Consider the following 22,833-nt stretch of genomic DNA (forward strand, 5'->3'; position numbering starts at 1 on the left):
TAGGTTTGACTGCTTTAGGGGAGAGACCATAATAACAAGGCTTATACAAGATAGAAGTTTATATCTGTATCTTTTTTTAAGTATTTTTTATTATTTTAAAAAATTTTTAATGTTTATTTATATTTGAAAGAGAGAGAAAGAGTGTGACCAGGGGAGGAGCAGAGAGAGACAGAGACAGAATCTGAAGCAGGCTCCAGGCTCTGAGTTGTCCTTACAGAGCCCAATGTGGGACTCAAACTCAAGAGCCATGAGATCATGACTTGAGCTGAAGTCGGACACTTAACTGACTGAGCCACCCAGGCACCCCTATTTCTGTATCTTCCGTATCAGCTCATAATTGAGCTGGTGTGTTCATTCTGCTCTGATGAAATACTACTGGACTCAGTCTCATTGCTTTGCCATCTTTAATGTATGGCTTCTGTCTCATTGCCCAAGATGAATGCCTTGGATCCAGCCATCCTGTTCCTTATCTAGCCATCAGGAAGGAAGGGGAGAGGTAGTTCTCCTTAAAAGAATGACCCATAAAGTAGCATGTATCACTTTCACTTGGTATCTCATTGGCCAGTACTTATTCGTGCTGTACAAAACAGACTGGAAAATGTAATCTTTAGCTGAGTAGCCTGCTAATTCTGTTACTAAAGCAGAAGGGAAGAACTGCTCTTGGGGATAACCAATAGTCTCCCCCACCAGCCACTTTTTATTTAATGAAATAAAAATTATTAATTTAGTCTAAATTTTTGTCAATTTTTTGTTTAAAAGTTATGAAAATACTCTATTACCTTTTTATTCTGGTATTTAACTCCATATTTCTAAATAAAATGTTTAAATTGTTTCCAAATTTAAAATTGTTTTGATATTCTATATTGGCAGCCAATTGTGGAAAATGAGAATTTAGTGTCTTCCATGTCACTTCCCTCACTTCTTCACCCTTCTTTCTCCCCTCCCCACCATATAGTCATTTCACAAATTTTAGTGAAAGCATTATCACTCTTTATTTTATGTGACTATGTAAATACAGTTGTTTAGCCAAGAGGTGCATATGTCTTGCATACAATCCATCGTTTTTTCTTGGAGCTAATGTTTGCATTGTTTTCCTATGTGACTCTTGTTAACTTTTCCCCTTAAATTCTCCAACAATGCTCTTACACTTACCTGTAATATTTTTCTTATGCACAAATATATCAATTTGTATTCTACTCCCCACCCCCCACCCCACCCCCCCCGCCCAAGGAAACTTTTCCTTCAGAATCTTCCATTATCTTGTTCCAGTATAGACTACTCTTCAGTACTGTTGTCCTAGAATGTACTTTACTATTATCTTGGGACACCCCTTTACAATTCTTTGGTTTCTTTCTTCTTTTTTAATTGAAGTATAATTCACAATTTAAGCCATTTTAAAAGGTATAATTTGGTAGCTTTTAGTACAGTATTATACAACCGTTACCACTGTCTAGTTCTAGAACATCTTTATCATCCCAGAAGGAACCTCAAATCCCTTAAGTCGTCATTTTCCATTCTCCCCTTTGCCTAGCCATTGACAAACCCCAATCTACTTTTTGTCTTAATGGAGATATTTATTCTGGGTATCTCATGTAATGGAATTATCTTATATATGACCTTTAGTGTCTGGTTTCTTTCACTTAACGTAAGGTTCTCAAGGTTCATCCATATGTAGCATGTATCAGTACTTCATTCTTCCTGTTTATGGCTGAACGATATTCTGTTGTATGGATATGCCACATTTTATTTATCTCTTAGTTGATGGACATTTGGGTTGTAAAGTTTTTGGCTATGATGGATAGCTATAAATATTTTTGTACAAGTATTTGAACACCCGTTTTCATTTCTCTTGGATATATACCTGGGAGTAGACTTGCCAGGTCATATGGTAATTCTATGTTTAACTTTTTGAGGAACTGTCAAACTGTTTTCCACAGTGGCTGCACCATTTTACATCCCCACTAACAATGTGTGAGGTTTTCAATTTCCTGACGTCCTTGTTAGCATCTTTTTTTAATTATAGTAATTCCAGTGGGTGTGAAGTATCTCATTGTGATTTTGGTCTGCATTTCTCGAATGACTAAGGGTATTGAGTGTCTTTTTCCTGTGCTTGTTGGCCATTTGTGTATTTTCTTTGGAGAAAGGTCTATCCAAATCCCTTGACCATATTTCAGTTGGATTATTTTGTTCTTGTTGAGTTATAAAAGTTCTGGACACTAGACTCTCATCTGTTTTCTTTCTGCTACTTTCCTTCTTTCCCCCTCCCCTGCCCATGCTCACTTCCCTTGTCCCCCTCCATACACACTCACATACATGTGTATATAAGAAATCAGATATATATATGCATATATATTAGACCCTTATCAGATGTCTGATACTAGGCTCTTACCAGATATATTCATATCATGTATATAATTTGCACATATTTTCTACTATACTGAAGTTTCTTTTCATTCTCTTGTTAGTGTTCTTACATGTACAAATTAAAAAAAAAATTGATGAAGTCTGATTTATCTTTTTTATTTTGTTGTTCATGCTTTTGATGTCATATCTAGAAATCATTGCCAAATCTCAGATCATGGAGATTTACCCTTATGAGTTTTATAGTTTTAACTCTTACACTTAGGTCATGATCCATTTTGAGTTAGGTTTTGTATATGGTGTTAAGTATAAGCCCAACTTCATTTTCTTTTTTTTTTTTTTTTTTTTTTGCATTGGCTATCCAGTTTCCTCCTCACCGTTTGTTAGACTATTTTTCTCTCCAGTGAATTGTCTTGGCACCTTTGTTGAAAATTATTTGACCATAGGAGTATGTGTTTATTCCTGGGCTTTTAGTTCTGTTTCCTTGATCTATATATCTATTCTGTCCCAGTACCACACTGTTTTGATTACTATAGCTTTATAGCAAGTTTTGCAGCTGGGAAGTGTGAGTCTTCAACTTTGTTCTTTTTCAAGGTTGTTTTGGTTATTTGGGTTTTTTTGCAATTCCATGTGATTTTTAAGATCAACTTTTCCATTTCTGCAAAAAAGGCTCTTCTTTCAAAAGGAATTTGGTAGCAATGACAATGAATTTGTAGATCACTTGGGGGATTATAACAATATTAAATTTTTCAGTCCATGAACATGGGGTGTATTTCCACTTATTTTAGTCTTTATCAGCATCTTAGTTTTCAGTGTACAAGTCATGTACCTCTTTGGTTTAATTTATTCCTAATTATTCTTTGTCAAGCTAATGGAATTGTTTTCTTAATTTCCTTTTTTTTAAGTTTATTTAGAGAGAGAGATGAGAGAGAGGGCAGAGAGAATGCCAAGTAGGCTCCACACTGACAGTGCAGAGCCCAATATGGGGCTTGAACTCGTGAACCGTGAGATCATGACCTGAGCCAAAATCAAGAGTCAGATACCCAACCAATTTAGCCACCCAGGCGCCCCTTTAATTTCCTTTTTTGATTGTTCATTGATAGGGTAGAAAATACAGTTGATTTTGTGTAGGGACATTACTGTCAGCTTGCAAAAAATAAAAAGGATGATAAGAAAATACTATAAATAGTTAAGTGTATGCCAGCAAAGCAGATAACCTAGATGCAATAGAAAAATTACTAAAACACAGAAATTACCACAACTTCTTAAGATGGTATAGAATATCTGAATAAACATCTAGCAAGTTAGGAGATTGAATTTGTAACAAAAAATATCCTACCAAAGAAAAGTCCAGGACTTGATGGCTCCACTGGTGAATTCCATCAAACATTTAAAGAAGAATTAATACCACTTTCTCAAATTCTTCCAAGAATTGAAGAGGAAGGAACACTTCTCAACTATCCTTTGGGGCAAGTATTACTCTGATACCAAAGCCAGACAAAGACATCATGTGAAAAGAAAACTACAGATCAATATCCCTTAGAATATAGGCACAAAATACTAACAAACCAAATCCAGCAGCAAAGAAAAAAGATTATATACCATGGCCATGTGGGATTAATCCCAAGAATCCAAGAGTAGTTCAGCATGTGAAAATCAATTTGTGTAATAGACCACATTAACAGAATGCAGGGACAAAAAAAAAAAAATACATCACCATCTCAGCTGATGCAGAAAAAGCATTTGACAAAATCCAATGCCCTTTCTTAATAAACACTCTTAGCAAGCAAGAAGTAAAAGGGAATTTCCCCAACATAATAAAGGGTGTATATCAAAAACCCATAGCTAACATCATAATTAGTAGTGAAAAACTGCAAGTTTTCCCCCACCAAGATCAAGAACAAGGCAAGGATACCCACTTTCACCACTTAAATTCAACATTATACTGCAAGTTCTAACCAGAGCAGTTAGTTAAGAAAAAGAAATAAAAGACATTCAAATTGGAAGGGACAAAGTAATGTTATCTCTATTCACAGGTGATACAACCTTATACGTACAAAATCCTAAATCCATAGTATAGTAAATGTAAAAAATTATTAGCTAATAAATGGATTCAGCAAAGTTGCAGGTTACAAAATCTTTGTTATTCACGATTTAGTAATTTGAGTCCTTTTTCTAGTTGACCTTTGTCATTTTGATCTTTTCAAATAATCAACTTTTGGTTTATTGATTATTACTTTTCTATCTCTATTTCATTTATCTTTAATCTTTATTATTTCATTCTGCTAGCTTTTTATTAGTCTGCTCTTTTTCTAGAAGTTCTTAATATTTGGTGTTAGGTATTTGAGTTGTTCTTTTTAATTTTTATTTATTTATTTTTAAAGTTTATGTATTTTGAGAGAGTGCAAGCCAGGGAGGGACAGAGAGGGAGAGAGAGAATCCCAAGCAGGCTCTGTGCTGATAGCATAGGTAGTACCTGACACGGGGCTCAGTCCCACGAACTGTGAGATCGTGACCTGAGCCGAAACCAAGACTCAGTGCTTAACTGACTGAGCCACCAAGGTCCACTTGAGCTGTTCTTTTTTAAAGTAGGTATTTGTAGTTATAACTTTTGCTCTGAGCGCTGCTTTTGCTGTATCTTTTAAAGTTGTGTCTTTATTTTCTTTTGTCTCTATATTTTCTCAGTATTCTTTGATCCATTGGTTTGAAAGTATGTTTCTAATTTCTACGAATTTATGCATTTTCCAGTTTTACTTCTGTTGTTGATTTCTAGGTTCATTGCATTATGGTCGGAGAGGATATTTTGTATGATACCGTTGTTTTTTAAATTAAGACTTACTCTGTAGCCTAAGGTGGTTCATCCTGGAGAAAGTTTCATGTGTACTTCAGAAGAATGTATATTCTGGTGTTTTTGAGTGAAGTATTCTGTATATGCTTGTTAGGTTTAGTTGGCTTATAATGTTGTTCATGCCCGCCATTTATTTCCTTGTTGATCTTCTGTCTAGTTTTCGGTTCCTTATTGAGAGTGGGGTTTTGGAGTCTCCAGTTGTTGTTATTAAACTCTGTGTTCCTCCAATTTGGTCTGTTTTTTTCTTCTGTTGTTAAGTACTATATAATTGTTATCACTTTAATGAATTGACATATGTATGTACACATATGTATATATGATGTTACCTATTTATCTATTATAACAATTTTTGTCTGTTTTCATCTGTTATTAATATACCCATTCCAGCTATCTTTTGGTTATTGTCTGCATCAAATATCTTTTTCATTCATTCACTTCCAGCTTATTTTTGTAATTGAATCTAAAGTGAGTATGTGTAGACAGCATATGATTGGGTCCTATTTTTAATCCATTTTGCCAATCCACACCTTTTAATTGGAGTGTTTATTACTGACAATTAATTGTAATTACTAATAAGGAAGGACTGACTCCACCCATTTTGCTATTTCTATAACTTTTATATCCTTTTTGTTTTTCATTTCCTCCGTTAATATTCTCTTTATTGTTTAATAGATTCTACTGTATCGTTTTTTTTTTTTTCATTTCCCTTACTATATATTTTTTTAAGTTTATTTATTTTGAGAGAGAGAGATATACACACACATGCCTGAGTGAGGGAGGGACAAAGAGAGAGGAGAGAGAATCCTAGTCAGGCTCTGCACTGTAAGCATGGAGCTCTGTGCAGGGCTTGAACCCATGACCATGAGATCATGACCTAAGGTGAAATCAAGAGTCAGAAGCTCAACCGACTGAGCCATGCAAACACCCCATCCCTTACTGTATATTTTGAGGTTATTTTCCTAGTGGTTGCACTGGGAAATAACTTTAATTTACACAATCTAGTTTGAATTAATATCCATTTAGTTTCAATATTATAAAAAAATTTTGCTCCTATAGTTTCATTCCACCTTTACATTGTCATTGTCACAAATTCCATCTTTACATGTTGTGTAATCTATCAACCTAGATATATAATTCTGAATTTTTATCTATTTCTCTTTCAAATCACATAGAAATAAAGGGGAGTTACATCCAGAAATTCATTGCTACTAGTTTTTAACTTACCAATGTAGTTAGGTTTACTAGTGTTTACTTCTCAATGTGGGTTCCAGTTACTTTGTACTTTTTTATTTCAGCTTAAAAGATTCCCTTTAGCATTTTTTCTAAGGCAAGTTTACAAACAATGAAATCTCAGTTTTTGCTTATCTATGACTGTCTTAGGTTCTTTTTCATTTCTAAAGGTAGTTTTGCTGATTGTAGATATTTTTGGTTGAGAGTTTTTTGTTTTCAGTACTTTGTCTTCCCGCTGCCTTCTGGTCCCTGTGATTTCTGATGAGAAATCAGTGTTTTTATCCAATTGAGAATCCCTTATAAGTGACAAACTGCTACTCTTACTGACCTCAAAATTGTCTTATAACAGTTTACTTGTAATGGCATCTTGGTGTGAATCTCTTTGAGCATATTCAGTTTGTAGTCCATTGAGCTTCTTGATTGTGTCAGTGTGTGTATTTCATCAGATTTGGGAAGTTTTCTCTTATTATGTTTTCAAACATTCTTTTTGCTCTTTCTCTTCCTGTGGCTCCCATTATGCATTTGTTGCTATTCTAGCTGTGGTCACACAGATCTCTTAGGCTCTGTTCATTTTTCTTCATTCTTTTTTCTTTATGCTCGTCACACTGGGTAATGTCAATGGACTTATCTTTAGATTTGCGGATTCTTTCTCTGCCTGCTCATATCTGCTGTTGAACCATTCTAATGAATTTTTCACTTTGGTTATTGTACTTTTTTCTTCAGAATTTGTTTGGTTCCTCTTTATGATTTTGATTTCTTTATTGATATTTTCTGCTTGGCAAGACATTGTCTCAAGATTTCCTTTAGTTCTTCAAGCATGTTTAAGGTAGTTTATTTAAAGTCTTTCTCTAGTAAGTCCAATATCTGCATCCTCAGAGAAAGTTTCTATTTTTTTTTCTTTTCCTACATAGGGGGCCATACTTTCTTAATTCTTAGCATGCATTGTACTTGAAAACTGAGTATTTTGAATATAATGTGTTAACTCTGGAAATCAGATTTTCTCCCTTTTTTAAGGTCTGTTGTTGCTGCTTGTCATTTTTGTTGTTTGGTGACTTTTCTGAACTGACATTGTAAAGTCTGTGTTTTTCACATGTAGCCACTCACGTCTCTGTTCTGATATCTTCGTGGTCAGCTGATGATTGAGCAAAGAATTCCTTCAATACCTAGAACCAAAAAAACAGAAAAGGAAAAAAAAACCCTCTCCCAAATCTTTGCATATGGTTTGCTTCTATATATGTGTTAGGGTCTGCTTTCAGTACTCAGTTTGGCATTTTACAGCTCTTCCTTTGACTTTACTTGTTTCCGAGGAACCTGAAGGTTAGCCAGAGGTGACATCTTAGGACCTTCTCAAGCCTTTCTGAGCATGAACCTAGCCTTTAGCATGCATGTAGTCTTCTAGATTCCTGGGAACATTTGAGTCTTTCTGTGGCCTTATTCCCAAAAGCATCTTTTTCCCGAGTTTTCTTCCCAAGCTTTCTGAGTTTTCCTATTGTTTGCTTTAATTGTTATCCCTTGTCCCAGGTGGAACTGGCTAATATATTTCCCTATAAATGTTTTGTCAAATGGATTCAGATAGCAGTCTTCTCCCTGGGATAGTTTTTAGTTGAGATATAACTAGGCAAATCCTTTGAGATGATTCTTTAGGGAGTCACCAGACAGGTAAAAATGAACAACCACAGTTCTCTGAGAATATGGTTTGCACTGTTCTCTCCAGTCCTGGGAGCCTGTGTCAGGAAAGAGAGCATCTGTTTTCAAGGCCACTGCCAAGCTGGATTAGGGGAGATGCTTGAGAGCAAGCTAAAATGCCACAAAACTCTTTACCAAATTTAGCTGTTTTTTCTTCACTAAGCATCCCTCTGGTTTTGTAAGCTTTTGATTCCAGAATTCAGAAAAAAGTTGGTTCTGGAAGTTTTTTGACAGTTTATTTGTTGCTTTGGTGGAAGAATAGACTTCTAGGGTTTCTTTCTTGGTCCCTTTGGCTGACATTACTCTCTTCTGTTTCCTGATCCCTTTGTTTTCTTCTTTTTTGATTTACCTCCTCATTTTGCTCAAGTTCATTTTCTAGGAGCTTCAAAAAAAGGGTATTAGTTTGGTAAATTCTTTGAATTTATGTATTTGAAAATGTACTAATTACATGTTTGATAGTTTGGCTAGATAGAATGAATTTCTAAAGGTTATGCTAAGCGAAGAAGCCAGACACAAAATATTGGACATTGTATGATTGATTCCATTTATATACAGTTTCTAGAAAAGGCAAATCCATAGAAAGGAAGTAATTGCTTAGATGGGATGGGATTGAGAATGGGGAGTGACTACAAATGGGAGTGAGGTGTCTAATATTATATGTTAGAGTATAAGTATTCTAAAAATAGATTGTGACAATGGTTTCCCAACTCTGTAAGTATACCAAAAGTCATTCAATTGTATACTCAAAATGAAGGGCAGAGAGAGAGGGAGACAACACAGGTTCCGTGCTGACAGAGTGGAGTCCCACATGGGGCTCAGACCCACAAACCATGAGATCATGACCTGAGCCAACACCAAGAATCATAAACTTAACTGACTGAGCCACCCAGGTGCCCCTGGAAAGCATAACCAATGTTCCTATGAACATTCTTGTAAAAGTTTTTGGGTAGACATGTTTTCATTTCTCGTGGGTAGAAGTGGGATTACTGGGTCATATGGTAAATGTGTGCCTAACTTCATGACAAATTTGTTTCAGGTGACTATCGCCAGCAATAGCTGCAAATTCTAGTTGCTTTTAGTCCTTGCCAACACTTGGTATTAACAGTTCATCTGATTTTTAGTTTTTGCAATTCTGAGAGGTCCTGATTTCCAAATTACTACAAACCTGGCAGTTTTACTACTGGTTCTCTACCGAAGAGAAATAAAAAATATGTCCAACAAAAGCTTGTAGTATACCCCCATTTTATTCAAGTTGGCAAATGTTGGCTTAAAGTTGTTCATTGTATTCTCTTATTTCCTGTTTAACATCTGTACAATCTGTGGTAACCACCCCTTTTTGATCCTTGGCATTTGTTTTTTTTTGTTCTTTTCTGCATCAATTAATCTATCTTGATATTTGTCAAATTTGTTTCTCTTTTTTCAAAGAACCAGCTTTTGGCATTTTAATTACATATATTGTTTTCTGTTTTGGTGATGTCTCCTTAAGAAATTCTTAAGTATAAGAAAGAAATTTCTGGGGCTCCTGGGTGGCTCAGTCTTGGGTAAGCGTCCAACTTTGGCTCAGGTCATGATCTCACCTTTCTTCAGTTCGAGTCCCGCGTCAGGCTCTGAGCTGACAGCTTAGAGCCTGGAGCCTGCTTCAGATTCTGTGTCTCCCTTTCTCTCTGCTCCTCCCCCACTCATGCTCTGTCTCTCTCTCTCAAAACTGAATAAAAGTTAAAAAAAATTAAAAAAAAAAAAAACGAAAGAAATTTCTTGTACTTTGTTCTTATTTTCTAGCATTTTAAAGTAGATTGTTAGGTCATTTGTTGTAGATGTCTTCTTATAAGAATTTATAAATTTCTCTTGGACCACTGCTTTAGCTGAATTTGTTTAGCACAAATTTTGACATGTTATATTGCCATTCACCTTAAAATATTTTTTAATTTCCTTATTTCATCTTTGACTTGTGAATTAAAGTATGTTGTTTAATTCTAAGATATTTGAAGTTTTTCTGGATTTCTTATTATAGATTTCTTAACTTTATCAGAGTCTGTATGATTTCAAGTCTCTTTAAGTTTATATTTTTTTGCATTTTTTATTGGAGTACAATTGGAATACAAATTCAAAATTTGTATATTGGAAAATGACCATCTCAATAAGTCTAGTTAACATTTGTCACCATACATAGTTGCAAATTTTTATTTCCTCATGTTGAGAACTTTACGTTGTACTCTCTGCAACTTTCAAATGTGCAATACAGTATCGTTAACTATAGTCACCATGCTGCACATTACATCCGCATGACTTATGTATTTTATAACTGGAAATTTATACCTTTTGACCCCCTTTCCCTACTTTATCCACTCTTCACCCCGTTTCTGGCAACCACCAATCTGCTCTGTGACCTCAGATTTTTTTTTTCTAATTCCACATATAAGTGAGGTTGTGCAGTATTGTCTTTCTCTATCTGACTTATTTCACTTTGCTTAATACCCTCTAAGATCATTCATGTTGTCACAAATGACAAGATTTCATTCTTTTTTATGATTAACATTCCATTGTGTATGTATCTCTTTATACATTATCAGTAGACAGGATGCTTCCATATTTTGGTTATTGTAAATAACGCTGCAGTGAACATAGGGGTACATATATATTTTTGAATTAGTGTATTTGTTTTCTTTGGGTAAATACTCAGAAGTGGAATTGCTGGATTTTTTATTTCCATTTTTAAGTTTTTGAGGAAACTTCAATACTGTGTTTCATAGTGGCTATACCAATTTACATTTCCACCAACAGTGCATGAGTTCCCTTTTCTCCACATCTTTGTCAGTGTTTGTTATTTCTTGTCTTTTTGATACTAGCAATTTTGACTGGTATGAAGTGATAGCTAATTGTGGTTTTGATTTGCATTTCTCTGATATTTAAATGTTGAGCATATTTTCATGGGTCTGTCATCTGTATGCTTGTTTTTTTGGGAAAAATGTCTATTCAGCTTCTCTGCCCATTTTTTAATTGGATTTTTTGGTGTTGAGTTGTTGAGTTCTTTATATATTTTAGATGTTAACCGTTATCAAATGTATCATTTGCACATATCTTCTCCCATTCAGTAGGTTGACTTTTCATTTTGTTGACTGTTTCTTTTGCCTTTCAGAAGCTTTTTAATTTGATATAGTCCCAATTATTTTTGCTTTTTTCTCTCCTAAGAGACAGATCCAAAAAAATATTGCTAAGACTGAGGTCCAAGAGATTACTGCCTTATATTTTATTTTAGGAGTTTTATGGTTTTAAGTCTTACTTTTAGCTCTTTAATCCATTTTATTTTTGTGTGTTGTATAAGAAAGTGGTCCAGTTTCATTCTTTTGTATAGATTATCATAGATTAATTGACCATATAAATGAGGGTTTATTTCTGGGCTCCCACTTCTGTTTCATTGATATTTCTTTTGTGCCAGTACCATAATGTTTTGATCGCTATAGCTTTGTAGTATAGTTTGAAATTGGAGTGTGATAACTCCAGCTTTGTTCTTCCTCAAGATAGATTTGGCTGCTCATGGTCTTTTTTTGGTTCCATACACGTTTTAGGATTTTTGTTGTTGTTGTTCCATTTCTGTGAAAAATGCCATTAGTATTTTTTTATGCTTATTTTTGAGAGAGAGAGAGAGAGAGGCAGACAGAGAGGGAGACAGAATCTGAAGCAGGCTCCAGGTTCTGAGCTGTCAGCACAGAGCCTGATGTGGGGCTTGAACTCACAGACTGCAAGAACATGATCTGAGCTGAAGTCGGACGCTTAACCAACCCAGCCACCCAGGTGCCCCAATGCCATTAGTATTTTGATAGGGATTGCATTAAATCTGTAAGTTGCATTGGGTAATATGAAAATTTTAGCAATATCAGATCTTCCAGCCCATGAGCATGGGATATCTTTCCACTTACTTGTGTCATCTTCAGTTTCTTTTATGAGTGTCTTACAGTTTTTATTTTTTTATTTTATTTAATTTTTTAATTTTTTTTTTTTTTGTGAGAGAGAGCATGAGCGGATGGGGGAGGGGCAGAGAGAGAAGGAGACACAGATATGAAATAGGCTCCAGGCTCCAAGCTGTTAGCACAGAGTCTGATGTAGGGCTCAAACCCATGAACTGAGAGATCATGACCGGAGCTGAAGTCGGATGCTCAACTGACTGAGTCACCCAGGTGCCCCAAGTGTTTTACAGTTTTTAGAGTGTAGGTTTTTCACCTCCTTGACTAAATTTATTCCTAGGTATTTTATTTTTCTGATGCAGTTGTAAATGGGATATTTTCTTAATTTCTCTTTCTGATAATTTGTAATTAGTGTGTAGAAATGTAATAGATTCCTGATTTTTAATTTTGTATCCTGCACCTGACCGAATTCACTTAGTCTGATAGGTTTTTCATGGAGTCTTTAGTGTTCTCCATATATAGTACCATGTAATCTGCAAATAGTGACAGTTTTAACTTCTTTCTTACCAGTTTGGATGCCTTCTATTTCTTTTTCTTGTCTGATTGCTGTGGCTAGGACTTCTAGTACTATGTTGAATAAAAATGACAAGAGTGGACATCCTTGTCTGGTTCCTGATCTTAGAGAAAAAGCTTTCAGGTTTAACCATTGGATATGATTTTACCTGTGGGTTCATGATACATGGATTTTATTATGTTGAAGTATGTTTCCTCTGTACCCACCACTATGATCTTTTTAATGTATTGTTGAACTTTGTTCACTAATATTTTGTTGAGGATTTTTGCATCTGTTTATCAAAGCTTGAATTTTTTTGTGGCATCGTTTTCTCATTTTGTATCAGGATAATGCTAGTCTCATGAGTTTAGAAGAATTCCCTCCTCTTCTGTTTCTTGGAAAAGTTTCAGAAGGATTGGCATTAATTCCTTGAATGTTTTTTAGAATTCATCAGTGATGTCATCTGGTCCTAGATTTTTATTTGATGGGAGGTTTTTAATTGTTGGTAACAGTCTCCTTGCTAATAATTTGTTCAGATTTTCTCTTCTTCATGATTCAGTTTTGAGAGATTATATATTTCTAGGAACTTACCCATTTCTTACAGGTTGTCAAATTTGTTTGATGTATAATTGTTAATAGAAGTCTCTTTGTATGTAATTTTTTGTATGTCTGGTATTATTTTTGTAATGTCTCATTTGTGATTTTGAGTCCTCTTTTTTCAAGCCCCTTAACTTTATTGAGACTTGTTTTATAGCCCAGAACATGGTCTATTTGAAAATAGTTTGTATTTTTCAGTTGTTGATGTAGTTTCTATAATTGTTAAATTAAGATGTTGATATTGTGCAGATCTAAGTATTTTCTATTTTTTTGTCCAGTTCTATAAACTGCTGAAGAGGTAGTTTTATATTATGTTTTTGTGGAATTGTCTATTTCTTTTATTTCCTTCCATGTATTTTGAAACTTTGTCATTAGACACAACGTATCAGTAATTATCTCTTTAGTTGATATTAAAATAGCCACTAGCCACTCCAGCCTTCTTATTCCTATTTTTTGCATGGTATATCTTTTTATATCCATTTACTTTCAACCTATCTGTATATATCTTGCAGGCAGCATATAATAATAGGGTTTTCTTTTTTTAATCCACTTTGTCAATTTATGGCCTTTAATTGCAGTGTTTAACCTAAGAGTTAGCAAACTGTGTCCCTCAGTTCAAATCCTTGTTTAGGAAATTACATTTTATTGGAACACAGCCACATGCTTTATTTTCGGGGCTGCTTTTGCATTGTAAGACTGAGTAGTTGTGACAGAGACTGTATGTTCCAAACCTCTCAAATATTTACTATCAGATCTTTTATAAAAAAAAGTTTGTTGACTCCTGATTTAGACCATTAACATTTAAGGTGATGTGGTTGTTTTTAGGCCTATTATTTTTTATTTTGTTCCATTTTTTTTATTTTTCTGCCTCCTTTTGGATATTTTTGAATTTTTATTGGTATTTGATTATATCTTTTGGATTGTTAGCTATATTTTCTTGTGTTTCTAAATTGTTGGTCTAGGGATTATAATACCTAACTCAGTGTACTTGTTAGTATTAAACTACTTCATGTGAAATGGTGATGGTAAGACCTTGCAACTATGTGTAGGTTCCTTCCCTTTCCACCACTGCCCTGACCTTTTTGTTGTAATTGTATGCATCCTATTCTTAACCAGTGTCATAAGTTTTGCTTTTAACAGTCATACACAGTCACACAAAACTCAGTGGGAAAAACAGGAGGCCATTGTATTTGTCAAGCTACTTACCCTTTTTCTTTTATTCTTCATTTCTGAATATTAAAGTTTCTGTCTAGTATCATTTCCCTTCAACCTGAAAAACTTCTTGTAGCATTTCTTACAGATCAACGCTACTAGTGACAAATTCTTCTAATTTTTTTTTCTCTTCTGAAAATGTCTTTTAACTTCACGAGTATTCCAAGATTTTCCGCTGGTTAGGTGTAAGGTGTAAAAAACCTCTCCTCTGTTTCTTTCTCTACTCTCAGTACTGTACTATATTCACAACACTTCACTTCTGACATTAGATGTATCATTTTTCCAAATATCAATATCAATTCTCTGCAACACCAGCTGGGTATCCTACAATTCAGTTTTCACACTAACTGGAATTAGTTTAGATCCCACAGATTAAGGGCTCAGGCTCACAACACTACCCTTCACTTCAGATGACAGTTGCAAGCAGTAGGTCCGTGGATTACCCAGAATTCCTATCCAAGTTGGCTACAAATTGGAGGTTTCCAAGTTTCCCTTCTTGGATTCGATCATTTGCTAGAACTGCTCACAGAACTTAGGGTGATCTAACATTTACCAGTTTATTATATAATAAAAGCTATGATAAAGGATACAGATAAAGAGCCAAATGAAATGATACATAGGGAAAAGTCTAGAAGGGTCTCAAATGTGGGAACTTCTGTCCCTGTGGAGTTGGGGTGTGCCACCCTCCTGGTACATGGATTTGATGGATGTGTTTACCAACCCAGAAGCTCTCCACACCTCATATTTTTGGGATTTTTATGGAGGCATCATCATGTGGCATGATCACTCATTAGTTCAATCTCCAGTCCCTCCCCTTCTAGAAGGAGGTGGGGGGTGGGCTGAAAGTTTCAAGTTTCTAATCATGGCTTGGTTGACAACTCCTGTTGACCAGCCCCTGTCCAGGAGTCCACCAAAAGTCACCTCCTTAGAACAAAGGACATTTCTGTCACCCAGGAAATGCAAAGATATTTAAGAGCTGTGTCAGAAGGAGGATCAGAAACCAAATATTTGAAAAGATGCTCCTAGCATTCTTATCACTTAAGAAATTACCAGGGTTTTAGGAGCTTTGTGCCAGAAACCAAGGACAGAGACCAGTGTGTGTGTGTGTATTTTTTTTTTTTCTCTTTCACAATATGGAGTTCTAGGTTGTCATTTCTTTTGTGTTAGTATTTTAAGTATATTGCTCTGCTGGCTCAGCAAGTGGTCTTTTTTGGTGATAGTTTCTGAAAAGAAAATATGCAGATATTTGAAGCATTGTTTTTATTCCCATTTAAAGATAGGGTGGCTCAGTCGGTTGAGCATCCAACTGTTGATTTCTGCTCAGGTCATGAACCCAGGGTCATGGGATCGAGTCACATGGAGTGTGGAGCCTGCTTGCGATTCTGTCTCCCTCCCCTGCTTGTATTCATGCTCTCTCTCTTAAAAAAAAGTGGGGGGGAGTCTATCTTAGATCTTTTTCACCATTACTTAGCACACCTTTCATGCACAGATGTATAATAAATTTTTTTGAGTTTACTTTGTCTTACATTTTGAGTTAATATGAAGACTGGATAGGCTTATTAGGGTTCCATTTTGGCAGGGTCTGAATTGCCCAACAGGTGTTACTGCTGTTATATTTTATAATGCAAGATCCCTTCACTAGATATAAATAACCAGATGAAAGAAGCCATGCATTACCAGTTTTCTGAAATAGTTCTCTCCCTTCCATTTTTCCTGGGTTACTTGGCTTCCTTTCCATGTAAAAGGAAAATGGGAGGCAGTAGGTACTTTTCAAAATTTTTTGCCCTTCTTCTCTTTTGCATAGAAATTACTCATCTTTTTATAAAATAATGGACTATTAAGGGACATGCAGAAAGAAATGAACCAAAAACTGTTCTGGAAGAGTTATGTATTTTGTAACATTGCACTTGATATTTAATATCTATAGAGAGAATTAAATACAGCAGAGATTTCCTGTTGAAGCTCTCAAGTGTTTCCATCTGCAGAAAAAAACCAGACTTTCTGCCTGATCATCCCATTGTACTTCAAAAACCAGTAAGTAGTTTTCTAATTTTATATTCTAAAATATTTTTCTTTAGTATTTTCACTAGATTCTCACTAGATTTTTAATCTTATTATGAAATATAACTCAGGAAATTACACAAATGTATAATATAACCAAACTGTAAGTAATAATAGAATGGAATTGTATTTTTAAGAAATACTTTTTCCATTGAAAGATACAGAACATCCCATATTAAATCTTGTAATCAATCCATCTGCAGTTGATTTTACTGTATGATGTGCGGTAGGGGCCAAGTTTTACTTTTTTCTACATGAATATCCGGTCATCCTAGCTCTGTTTATCGAAAGGTTGGTCCTCTGCCACCTTGTGGTAATAGACGTGAGGTGTGTTTCTGGGCTCCCTACTCTTAGTCCTTCTATACAGTAAAACCAGTCATCCCACAAACAGTATGTCTTTGCTGTTCTTAGCGCTTTATATTTCTGTGTCACCGCCATCACATTTCACCAAAATGGATACAATAAATACACATATCTTTTAGGATATTGATTGGAAAGGACATGCGTTTCGCTACCAGACTTGGGTTCAAGCTGTGGCTTCACCTTGTGTACTAAAATATCATTCTAACAAGTCACTTGACCTTCTGTGTCTGTTCTGTGATTGTAGATAAGGTTGATAATCTCTAGTTGTTAGGATTAAATGAAATGTATGGAAGAGCTTGGCATGGTACTTAGCTCTCATTGTGCACTTAGTAAATTGGCTTTATTTCTATTTCGAGTAGAATTTGAGTTTAGAGTTTTCACAAACTACTTTATATAGGTACATACTTCCTGTGCTGTCCATTTTTAGGATTTCTAACCTTTGGGAATCCAAAGCTTTTTTTTCTCTTAGAATCTTCTGAATTTTAACTTACAGTGTTTCTCAGTGTTTCCTAAAGTCCCTACCTTGTAGAACCCTAGTCAATTTTTCAAAATTTAAGCAGAAATTTGTTTCTTTCAGAATACCTTGCACACAGGAATATTTTGTCATGAAAAATGTCCTTAATGACGTTCACATTTTCCGACCTGTTCAGAGATCTTGATATGTATGAGTAAATCAGTGCTATATATTGTCAAGTTTTCATTTGCAGACTTATTTCATCTCTGACATTTTATTTTGTAAATAAAAGTTTGACATACACATTATTTTGAACAAACCAGGTACCACAGAAACAGAACAGGTTTGAAATACAATCTAGTATATTTAAAAATGAATTATGTTTTATTAAACACAGGAGAACTGTTTTGACAAGTTCCAGTTACTATAATACTTTCTATAGCAACATGCATTTAAGATCTGTAAACACTTAATAGGGTCACAGTATTTGGTTTGATAAACTAGTAAAAACTGTATTCATTCAATCTAATTGATAAATTAACTTTTTCTTCTATGTTACAGGAAAACCACCCAAGTTTTAAGTAGCATTTTAAGAACAGATGAATTTGAACATAAAGAATTACTCGTTTTATATTTTGGACACCTGCAAATGAAGTGGACCTAGTAACAATAACTGTAATGGACTGTGACAGTTCAGCTTATTTTTGATGGTTGGGTATTTGGTTTCTCCCTAAAATGAGAAAGATATTTTAAAGTATAAAGAATTTTCTAATCAGTTTCAACTTTGCAGGCAGTTTCCTGCATAAATTGGGAAGTAACACTGGAAAGTAGGAATTCGGTTAGCAAAGTGGGAAGACTGTATTTATAATTTGCATGCTACTTGCATTTTTTTTGTTTTTCATCTCTTGTAATAATGGAATGGAAATGTAAGCTGTAAAGATTCCCAAATATAAAGTATTTGCTATGATGTATATATGGTACATAATTTCTTGTTGCTTTTAAAGTTGCTTTTGTTCTGTTTGCCACTGATTTCATACCAGCATTTTGAAAGGCTCTTTACAATCTCTCCAGAGGCTTGGGATGATTCAGGATGTTCAATGCATAGTTCTCCATGACAGGAAACAGAATCTTTTAATAGGCAGTTCTTTGGTCTCTAGGTTTTCGATAGCATTAAGATTCATAATTACTAGCAGAGATTGACAATTTGGAAACCAGGAAACTGAAGGTGGAGAATAGCTGCTACTTGTTGTGTCTAATCAGACTACATGAACAGAAGTTGGGCGATTGCAAAATAAAACTGATATTTTTATCTCCAAAGAGGAAAAATTTAGGCATTTGCAAATAATTGAGGTGCGTTAAGTTTCAATTCTGTAATTTCTTATAACAAGAACACATGGATGAAGAATTTGGGGGTTTAAGCTTTTAGCTCCTAGAAATTTTATATAATAAATTCCTGCATTTTGTCACTCTGGATGTTACTATTGAAAAAAAGTTTCTTCCAACATAGTGTCAAAAAAAAAAATTGCTGATATAGATAAAGGTAAGTGTAAACTTTCCCTACTTTTATTTTCTCAGATCCCCAGGTCTACCGGCAAGGCATTTGAGACCATCATTTGGCAGAAAGTTTATCTCATACTGAATTCTGAACTCCTAAAATCAGTACCTTTTTCCTCACTGGTCTTTGGGCTTGTTACCTAGATTTAAGCTTTTAGTCCATGGGAGGCTTCCCATCTTGGTCTAGTTTTCATTACTTTGTTCCCCAGAAAGAGATTTTGTTTTAATAGGAACAAAACCCCCCATAAATTTATGGGTTAATTAAAAATGATACATTAATACCTAGGGCCCAGATTTTTCACTTATTTTCTGTCCTATTTTCCCTTTATATATATATATATATATATACACACACATACACACACACGTATATATATATATATATACACACACACACACACATATACTGCGTATCCACACACATTCTCACACATAAAAATTTATATATAGTTTGTGTAAAAGCTGGGGTCAGTATAACCATATTTTTTTGACTCTAGTTAAAAAAAACTATGATAGAACCTATTCTAGTTTGGAATCTAAACAGCCATTCTGCTCAACACTGTTACTGAGGGCAGAAACCTTTTTGAAGTCCTACCACCTTTGTACTTCGGAAACTGCCTCATACTTAGAAGACTTAGGTACTTTCTGATTCTAATACTATGTTTTTACTGGCTATAATTTGTATTTTTTTGAAACCATTTATAAACAACCTTTTCAAGAAGAGTTTGTATGTCAGACGCCACTGTATATAATCAGAGTGAGACTGCAAAGACTGTGCTCTTATCCGTTTGCTTTTGTACATGTGTATAGTTTGTTTGAATAATCATTGTACAACTCCATTCATGTTCTCAGCTTTGTATATAAATTAAAAGAGTTGAGCCAGGTGTTGTTTCATAGTGTTTGTCATCTTTAGAAATGACCAAAGACATACACACACATGTACACATGCACACACATTTGTGTGTGTGTCTATGTGTATATATGTCAAAATTTACTGCCCTTGTCTAGTAGAAACTATGAAAAAAATAATTTAGAGTGAATGAGGACTGAGGGCATACAAAGGTAGTGACAGAAGTTAGTATTTCATAAATTAGTTGGAGAAAATATTTTAGGTCAAATTTTATATTTAAAAAATATAATTTTAGTTCGACCTTCTGGGTTTTCCAACAGTAAAAAAAATAAATAAATAAAAGTTTTTTCCTTGAAGACCTACGGCTTCAAAGGAATTTGGATTAGAGAATAACATGGTAACAAACTCCCATATGTACTGGATTTTCACTAGCAGCATTTACCGGAATAGATTCTATTAAAAATATGTAATATATGAGCTTGTACAGCAGAGCATATTAGGGACACAGTTAACTGTTCTAGTGACATTAGAGCTGTTGTCATTCTAGTGTTGAGACTGGGAAATGTTTTCTGTCCAATACCTTCCCTAAAGTTTTGTGCTTAATGTATAGTTCTTCTTTGTTCACTGAGGTTAAAGTTTTGTTTTTTAAATATTTTGAACTCATTATTTAAGTGCAAATGTCTATTTTTTAATAAGAAATTTAGTCCTCTGGATCATGTGCCAAAAATTTGAACCTGATTTTCTCAAACTAAGACTGTCCTCGTTTCTTGATTTGTTGAACTTACATACAGGGAATTATGATGCTAATAAATGATATAACTATAGATCATTATAGAACTATACAAGTTCCGTTACTAAATGGTACCCTAACTATCACAGAATTGTTCACTTGCAAAAAAAAACCAGTTTATAACCTGACAGGTATATAGAGAGTGTAGATTATAGCCAAGATTGTTGTATACTCCTGTATCAACTTTTTTTCTTTTTAGCTTAAACAACAGAAAGGCATTTTCTCACAGTTCTAGAGACTGGAAGTCCAAGACCACGGTGCTAGCAGGGTTGATTTCTTCTGAGGCCTCTCCTTGGTTTGCTGCTGGCACCTTCTTACTGTGTCCTCATGTGGCCTTTTCTCTGTGCACATGCATCCCTGCCGTTGCTCTCTCTGCACATAAGGACACCATTTTGGAGCATGTATTAGCGTTTTTCAGTGAAGTGAATACTCAAAAGATCGTGAGTTGGGAATACAGTGAGCATTACTGAAGAATATAAGCTTCATTCACAGAAAACCAGTTACTTAAAAATGACAAAACACTGATTTAACCCCTAGCTTATGACAAATCCACAGAAGCTATCCTATATACTCTAAAAGTTCCCACTTTAATTATTTTTTATCACTTCTTTTTCACAAATTTGTTCCTTTATGTGTACACTTGTTTCACATATTAGGATTTTGCCACGAAAGGGTTTTAGGTTACAATGTAGCAAAACAGCAGACTTCAAAAATTTAGCTAAAATTCACATGAAAGATCTAGAAGACATTTTAGAAGGGTGCACATCTTAAATATACGAAAGTATAGTGTAGATTAGTAACTGCAGAGAATTTTCTAATTCACATTTTAGATGAGAATACTTGTTTTTCACTTGGAACCATGAGGAAAATGTCTAGGAACATCTAGTTGTTCAGGATCCACCATGAAGCTGAAAAGAGAAAAACAAATTTTTAAACGATGGAAATAATTGCCAGGGTGTAATCATTCTTAAAAAGACTATTTTCTCCCATCTTTAGTCTGCGTTATTATCTTTCACGTCACTATTTCCTAAGCCAAGTTGATCTCTTTCTTTGCAATATTTGTACCAGATCTTTAGGCACTTGGTTATAGTCTAATTTTGTTGTTATGAATGAATGGAGCTTATCTTGGGCAATGAGGTCATAAATGTCCTGAAGATGAAATCATGTTGTTGGTGTTTTATTCTACCTAGCTAGTACTGGCAGCGGTTTGGGAGTATAAGACACTTTTACATAACAATTTCATAAAGATTGGGTATAAGCAAGTGGATGTGTTTTAAATATTTTTTTAGTACATCTATGTTGTAAGATTGAAAATGTCTTCCCTAGTGAATATAAATGTCCCAAAGACAAATCTATGGCAAAGTAAGACAGGCGGAATGCTGTGAGAAACAGACAAATGAAAAGGATTAAAACTTGTTTTCAAAGCTGTTGAAGTGACATGCTGGCTGACAACAGGATCTTATTTTCTTGTGTATCTTCTTTTCTCATAAACCACAGGCATTTCTCCTTTGCCAAGGGATATTTTGCTCCACAGACCGAATTCTCACACTTCGGTCTCGGTGTTTTATGATGGCTAGTGGGCCTATTTAGCCATACTCTAGTATGACTCATTTTAATTATTTTTATATTCGAGAGTTCTTGGAATAGATTTTGGCTTGTATTTTACATAACTAGATACAGTCTGGTTTTGCTGCTTTATTTCTTAAGATGTATTTTAGGTAAACCACTTAGAAACCTAATAAAAAAGCAGTCTTCCAGAAATCATAATTTGTGAGTTAAATTAAAAATACAAACCTACTCCTCTCTGATATCTGTCTTTTCAGATTGTTTTGTAGGTCTAAATATGTATAGCGAAAACACTTTTGTTTTTATTTTTAGCCTTCATATGACAGACAAAATTTATAAAAGTGGTTATTGAAAATAGAAGTCATAGGGCCATTAAAACTATAAATAATATTTATAAACTAATTCTAGCTGTTTGTCCAGGGAGGTGTGTCTACTGTTGCAATTTACAAAACTTTCCTATCAAAAAGAATAGGATGCCCCAAACAGATGTTTAAAAAATCTTGTTTGAGGGAGATTTAAAAAATGTGTTAGAAATCAAGCCTTTCTTTTTATTCTTCCAAATTTCAGTAGTCACTATTGAAATTAGATGTGATATTAAAATTAGTGGAAAATAGGGTAGCAAAAGAAGGCATTACATTGTATTGAACTTGGGCTCTGAGAACAAGAACTGAACCAGTTTTATTTGAGCCCAGCTCTTCTAACGTGGGAAATGCTCTCAGAAAGAGTGATAGAGAAATTTCAGCCGCATTCATGGCTTTCTTATTTGAGGATTAAATCCGAGATAAGCAGCAAGGGAAATTCTACAA

At 34.6% G+C, this 22,833-nt stretch overlaps 2 protein-coding genes across 3 annotated transcripts in view; one reads left to right on the forward strand and one right to left on the reverse strand.

Moving 5' to 3' along the window:
* Nucleotides 1-19,133, forward strand: part of CF2H8orf88 (chromosome F2 C8orf88 homolog) — a 30,746-nt gene extending 11,613 nt beyond the window's left edge. The window contains exons 4-5 of the mRNA XM_032591954.1: nucleotides 16,317-16,423; nucleotides 17,829-19,133. Coding sequence (XP_032447845.1) covers nucleotides 16,317-16,423; nucleotides 17,829-17,852 — 131 coding nt within the window. The 3' untranslated portion in view covers nucleotides 17,853-19,133. The remainder of the gene's footprint in view (nucleotides 1-16,316; nucleotides 16,424-17,828) is intronic.
* A 1,624-nt stretch (nucleotides 19,134-20,757) lies between these two features.
* Nucleotides 20,758-22,833, reverse strand: part of NECAB1 (N-terminal EF-hand calcium binding protein 1) — a 180,072-nt gene continuing 177,996 nt past the window's right edge. Inside the window, exons 13-14 of one of the 2 annotated variants that reach the window (XM_030304460.1) lie at nucleotides 21,302-21,369; nucleotides 20,758-20,833 (exon numbers count right to left, since the gene is read on the reverse strand). In XM_030304460.1, the coding sequence (XP_030160320.1) occupies nucleotides 21,344-21,369 (26 nt within the window). In that variant the 3' untranslated portion in view covers nucleotides 20,758-20,833; nucleotides 21,302-21,343. Of the gene's footprint in view, nucleotides 20,834-21,027; nucleotides 21,370-22,833 lie in introns of those variants that run through there. The other variant, XM_030304459.1, reaches the window with a different exon arrangement.

This window comes from Lynx canadensis, chromosome F2, assembly GCF_007474595.2.
Source record: "Lynx canadensis isolate LIC74 chromosome F2, mLynCan4.pri.v2, whole genome shotgun sequence".
In the NCBI taxonomy this organism is placed as follows: Eukaryota; Metazoa; Chordata; class Mammalia; order Carnivora; family Felidae; genus Lynx; species Lynx canadensis.